Genomic DNA, 6,616 nt, shown 5'->3' on the forward strand with positions numbered 1-6,616 from the left:
TGACAGGAAGCATCATTTCAAATTAATATTATTGGTCATGTTCTTTATTGGCCACAATTGGATAGTCGTTCAAGAATCTTTACACTGAGCTCTAGCTGTGAACCAATGGTCCCCTACTCCTAATCTTATAAAAAATATGCTAATTGCATGGGCAGACAAAAACAATAGGTGAAGAAGACGTAACGTGATAGTGTCGATTAGATTCTGTATTTTCATTACCTTCTTTTTTTTTTCCCTTTTTTTTTTTTTTTTTTTTTGGGGAATTTTCTTGTTTAGATATTCGTTGCAATCCATGGGCTTATTATTAAGCCTTCAGAATAAATCCTAATGGCCCATCGGTCAAATTTGCCTACATTCCAACCCTAACTTGGGCAAGAAAAGGAACAATACTATTACTAAAACTCCAGCCCCTTGGAAGCGAATACATACAAGCATCAACAGAAAGCCAATTTTTAGTGCCAAATCCATTGATTTCAAAAACAAGCCCACTTGCATTTTCAATTCAGCCCAGTGATAGAAGATCGAACACCCACTGGGCTTGTCTTCTTCTGGGCCAATAATCCTAGAGGCTGATTGATTTCTGAGCAGCATAATTGAGCCTTTGAATCAATCACGGTGGACAAACTGTTCCAAAAGCTCACATTCTAGATAAGAAGACGACTATGAAACAAAGGGTCATCACAGATGAGAAAACGACAACTATGTACTAGAAATGAGGATTACCACTTATATATATCTAGGACATTTCTATTTGTTACATGTATACCCTTTAGGATCAAGCACTGTAGCCTGTGTTTGAAGGATGCAATTGACCATGATCATAGCCACTACAGGCAGCCAAGCAAGCTTCCTCCAATGAGTCCTGGAAAGCGCCATGGTTGCAGATATTGGCAAATGCTCGCATGTGTTTCATGCCATACTGAGTCAACGACCCGCAATGAGACTCAAACAACCGGACCTGCAATTCAAAGTCCATGGATGATAAGCAAGGAGAGAGACGAAGGAAAATAGGAAAAAAAATTGGGGTAGTATATTACCACTCTCTTCAAGCATCCCCAGTCGTCCACGAGTGGAAGACCAGGTGATCTTACGGAATTCAGGATCGACGGTCCTTTTTCTGGTCCATACAGAAGTGTTCCAATCAATTTCACACTTACATCCAAGTGGTTTCTGTGACTTACTTTCTCCTTGATCTGCTTGAGCATTTCTTTCTTCTTTTCTGATTCATCTGTCATCTTGTACTGCAGAACATAGAATAAGCAGATAGTCAAAGATTAAGTAAATATTTTTGGACCAATTATAGAACAAGAAAATCATAGAAAAAGTTTTTACAGGTTTATTATTATTATTTAGGTTTGCATCACAAATCCAAATCATATTTGATTAAGCCTTTCAAGTTGACTTGACAATTACATGGTAATCTTCACCCTGAAGTTCAAAAGATATTGACAGATAGATAAAAAGCCCGAAGGCTAAAGCTCACCATTTTCCACATAAACAAAACATCTGCATCTCTCTGGTTAACAATTTCTATGGGCGTGATCTGCTGGTTACCATTTGGAGGGAAGTTCACAGAGGCAGGATTAAAACCTTGGTACAAATAAAGCTTCTCGGATCTCATGCTTTTCTTCCCGTACTCCATCACATGGGATCCTAAAGTGTAACCGTTAGGTTTGGAAGTCCGTTCCCTTACCTACACAATCAACAATCATATTAGTAACTCAACATTTGAAATTGTTCCCAAAATTTTTAGCTCATATACAAGGTGAGAAGAAACAGAGTTTTCCAAACTCATAGATAACCTACAGTCTGATATTGTTGTTCTATTGTCTCTTTCTTCAGGTTGTGGGATTCACTGCAAGAGAAAGTACGAAGCAATAATGAATACAAATCAGGTGCTTGCTTTCTCCGAGTATGAAAAATTCTACATTTTGTGAAATATATCCAAATCATCATCATCATCGTCAAGAAAATTTCATTTCTATTTTCATCAATGTGTTACATTCTTCCTAAGCAAGATTCTTTTTACCCAAATATAACTTCATTTTGTCTCTTGGGAATTTAAGTTCATAGTGAATTCCCTAACATCGTAGCAATAATATCAATTTCATCACTAATCTATATATGGTCTTTCAGAAAGCATTACATACCTGTCCTCCAACCAAGCAACACTATACAAATCACCTAAGCAAGTAGGATATTCTGGTGGTGGAGAAGGCTCCATCCCAGGACAGTAAGTTCCATAGCTGTTCTCTTCTGCATTAGATGCAGTTTGCACGTAAATATTAAGATCTTTAGGCATTATACCTTCGAAAATGCTCCCACTCTCACATGCTTCTACATAGATGACCTGCATAAGCACAACATTTTGTATGCTAAATACCTTAATTCTGTCACGATCAACCAAAGTGGAAAAAGAAATTCAGTACCATCTCTTCGTAACTCCCAGACTCGTGCTTTTTCTTCAAAACGTTTATGAAATCCATGGCATAAAGATAAGGCAAGTTTGGCATCCCTACAATCAATTAGAAACTTATGCGTCATCCACTAATGCACTTTTAATTGTTATTTACAGCTTGTAAGGTTTTGCATTTAGCTTTTACATCCAGAATAAGAGAAAAACTCAATTAAGTAGCAAATCTTAAGTTTGTTTGGATCTTGGAAGAGTTCGATTGTGACATAAATAAAGCAGTCAAGGTCCAAGTCAAAGAGATTATATACATTATGAAGAGCTTACCAAGAACTCCAGGGCCCCCATGATCTGAATAGTATATGAAGATCCTGTCATTGGGTTTGCTGTCAACAACCTTCCCACTTCCACCTGTCACTGCCTTCTTGTCCCCGAGAAGTACTGCATATAGATTCTTGGTATTTACATGCTCGCCAGTATAATCCTACCAGAGTCATCCCACCAATGCCATCAATCCATTAAAAAATGCAGGACATTCGAGCAAACTAATAACTAAAAACACATCTACAGTCTGCACAGCTCCAATCAGCCGGCATGGAATATCTATTCTCAAATTGTGGATTTTACAACGCTGTCAATAAATTTATTGTTAAGATACGAGCCAACTGCCAAAATTAAAATTTCGATGGTACAAGACAAAATTACACATACATGCAGCAGCATAACCATGGTAACAAAACATACTAGCATATAAACCTCAGATTCCTAGGACCATCCCAACTCTCAACCCCACCTCTCTCCTCCTTTATGGGCAATACCTAAGTGATTTATTTTTGTCCAGCTGTGGCACCCATCATTAATAAGCATTCAAGTCTAAAATGGCAGCAGAAAAATAAATTAACTTTTGTTTTAATAATCCATAAATTGCCAAGTTAGCCTTGCAATCATCACAAATTTTGATTCTAAATACTTTTCACTGCTGTCAGTGTAATAGCAAAACAAATCAAAAATAAAATGAATTGTGTCGTCATAAGAGGTTTAGTTATTTAACTGAACAATATACTGCTTGCAAAACTCTCATCAGTAAGTGAAAACTTATCATTGATTATGCCAAGCCAGAATCATTGTGGGAACCTTGTTTTTGTATAAATGGAAATGGTCCAGGGTTTATAGTCTAGATATGTTGGGAGTGAAGGAAAACAGAGTTGCCATCATGATGCAGAATGAAACATAGAAAATAAGATAATCTTCTTCATATGATGAAGATTTTTCATATATTGACCAGCCATTTTGCATACCATATATATAAGTAGGCTACTTTCAAGGCTGCTTGCTCATTAGTAGACAAAATTCAGGAAGAATATACAGATAAAGTGAACTCCAGATTGACAGCCATGAAAATCTGCGTCTTCTTTTGTTTTTAAACACACTTCTACTATGAATTCCACTAGAAAGCGCTCCCCATGAAGTTTGATAAGTTTATTGTAAAATACTCCAATGACTTTTGAAATTTCTTCCATTCAAAGAAAAGAATAAAAAATTAAAAAAAAAAAGTGAAAAGAAAAAGACACAAAACATACACCTCATATAGGAATTTGTATTCAGTGTAGAACATGTGCATAATTCTGTTTCTATTTATAGAGTGTTCTCTCATTTTTGGAGATTTTCTTTCCCTTTATGATTGCTCTGTTTGTATTATATAAACCTCCTTATCAATACATGCAAAAATACACAACCAACACAAATTATCAGTTTCAATTCCTTTCTCATATGAAGCTGTTTTCTTTTTCTAATCAAATTGATATTTGGAATGTAAAACTGTTTCTGCCCTGTTTTTGTAAGCCTACTGGATATTTTGGATTTTGAGGTTAACTTTTCAGAATTTTGAAATATAAAAACATAAGTTGAGAAGCTTTATCCATTTGTCTTTGCTTTCCATTTGATTTACTCACCACATGGCAATCCTGATTAATAATCTGCAAAAACCTCGTTACAACTTGTAAAGTCTTCTTGCTCTGCTTGTGTAATTAACATTTTGAACTTTTGGAAAATATTTGCTAAAGCTCCAAAAAATATATATATTAAAGAAAATACTCATACAAACACAAACAGACATATGTAGGACCCCTCTTCTCTATCCCTCTCTTTTTTTTTTTTAAACAGCTGTATCCTCTTTCCAAGTTGTCCATCTTTTAAAAACCTAGCATATATAATTAGCTTTTGATACATGTAATTTATTAATAATAATATTTATCTAATCATTTTGCCGACCAATTGTCAATCGTAATTAATAATCTAAAAAGACTTTCTTCCTTCCCACTTGCAAGTACACAGAATTGAACAATACCATATGGTAAAATTATAAATATATAAAAAATAAAATAGATCAAAAATAGTACCTTAGGCACTCCGGCATAGACATCATCACCTTGGGGATGGTTGATGAGAATCCCAGGCCTTGGATTCATATCATGCATGGCGATATCATCATACATGAACACCACGATGTTTTCCTCTTTCAACCCACCTTTTCTCAGCAACTGATATGCGTGACAAACATCGGCCTACAATTCAAACCCATAAACACAAAAAAAAAAAAAAAAAAAAAAAAAAGATGAAATCAAATTACTAATTTTCCATCAAAATTGATCTTATTGAAGTTATATGAACAGTATAAACCTGCTTCCAAGCTGCAGAAATTTAAAAAAAAAATAAAATCGAAATTACTAACCTGATGTCTGTAATTTCCAAACCCAGATGAACCAGCAACAAGAACCGCCCATCTTGTACCAACATCTTGATCACCATCTCTAGCTTCATCATCTTTCTCCACAGGCATACGAATAGCAGACTCCCACCGGTCTAATCGAGCGGCTTGAAAATTTCCAGAAAAACCCAATACCAAAACCATCACAAAAACCCACATAGCGAAGTTTATGCTGATCACAGAGTGATGGTGATCCGCCATTAAAATCGATCAAAACCCAGTCGGAGAAAAAACTGGCTGCCAAAAAGCAAAGGAAAAACAGTGGCCAAAGAGAGAGAAAGAAAGAAAAGAGTGAAAGAGAAGGCAGAGAGGAGAGAGTGTGTTGGAGGGGGTATAAAAGTGGAGAGGAGGTGAGGCGATGGAGGAGGGTGTGGCATAAAGCGGTGTAAGAGACAGAGAGAGTGCGCCATGCAAAATACGAGCTTGACACGCGTGGGGAAGACTTAGGACTTGTGGGTCCCAAACTCCTGTGCATTTTACAAGTGGTAGTTCATGTGGACGCTTTTTCCTTTCCACAGCTTTTCACTTTGGGAGGGTAAAAAAATTGTGTAATATTTTTGAAACCGCTCAAGAGAATGAAATTTTTGCTTTGCTTTTTTTTAGCTTTGATTGTTTAACCACTTTTGGAAGTTCCGTAACTTTGTTGTAGAGCTTAATGTCTAAGTTTTGGCTGTTTTGAAAAGAAGGTTGGAATTGATAGCAAGAATCAGATGGGCATATAGCCATTCCGACATGAATGTTTTTGTTTTGTATATATAAATATATAATAAAATTTATGACTACATTTTACCCTTGAATTATTCTACATTTTACATATTGCCTCAAACTATAAAACTTGTCCCCTCTAAATTATAAATTATTATTTTCCCAACAGTTTATTCCAATCATATATATTATTTTCTAATAAATTATAGAAAATTAGTCATGCGTATTTTGTTTCATTTTAAATTAGTTAATACACATTTATATGAGTTGTGTATTTTTTTTTTTTGATCAAATTCATCTATATTAAAATGCATTTTCAACTTTATTATGACAATATGATATATTTTATAGAATAAAAGGCAAAGTGCAAAAAATATAAAATCCTTAGAAAATTGAACTACTAGGCCATCATGGAACATCAACTTATTTTTTGCAAGTATAATTACATACTGCTAGCCAAAACAAATATAAAAAAATCCATTACATGTACTCGGCCGGCATAGGCTATCTAGAGCTGTTTTGTTATATATATATAATATGTAGTTCTTACTTCTTATCATGTCAGTATATCTTAACTTTAATAACATATCGATAGATAATTGACCAACATTAATGGGATGGAAGTCATAATATCCCGATTACATGTAAATTTTCCATCAAAAAATGCTTTTCCAAAAATTCTGATGAGATAATATATATATATATATATATATATATAGTCTCCTTCCAATGTG

The 6,616-nt window shown here is 34.8% G+C and overlaps 1 protein-coding gene across 1 annotated transcript; it reads right to left on the reverse strand.

Moving 5' to 3' along the window:
* Positions 1 to 220: 220 nt before the first annotated feature.
* Positions 221 to 5,536, reverse strand: LOC107435434 (legumain). The gene is made up of 9 exons (XM_048463914.2): positions 5,142 to 5,536; positions 4,810 to 4,974; positions 2,738 to 2,894; positions 2,430 to 2,515; positions 2,151 to 2,350; positions 1,807 to 1,855; positions 1,484 to 1,693; positions 1,038 to 1,241; positions 221 to 958 (listed from the first exon to the last, which is right to left on the reverse strand). The coding sequence occupies exons 1-9, from the start codon at positions 5,376 to 5,378 to the stop codon at positions 776 to 778; spliced, it is 1,491 nt and encodes a 496-aa protein (XP_048319871.2). The 5' UTR covers positions 5,379 to 5,536; the 3' UTR covers positions 221 to 775.
* Between the last annotated feature and the right edge of the window lie 1,080 nt (positions 5,537 to 6,616).

This window comes from Ziziphus jujuba, chromosome 6 (genome assembly GCF_031755915.1).
Source record: "Ziziphus jujuba cultivar Dongzao chromosome 6, ASM3175591v1".
NCBI classification, from domain to species: Eukaryota; Viridiplantae; Streptophyta; class Magnoliopsida; order Rosales; family Rhamnaceae; genus Ziziphus; species Ziziphus jujuba.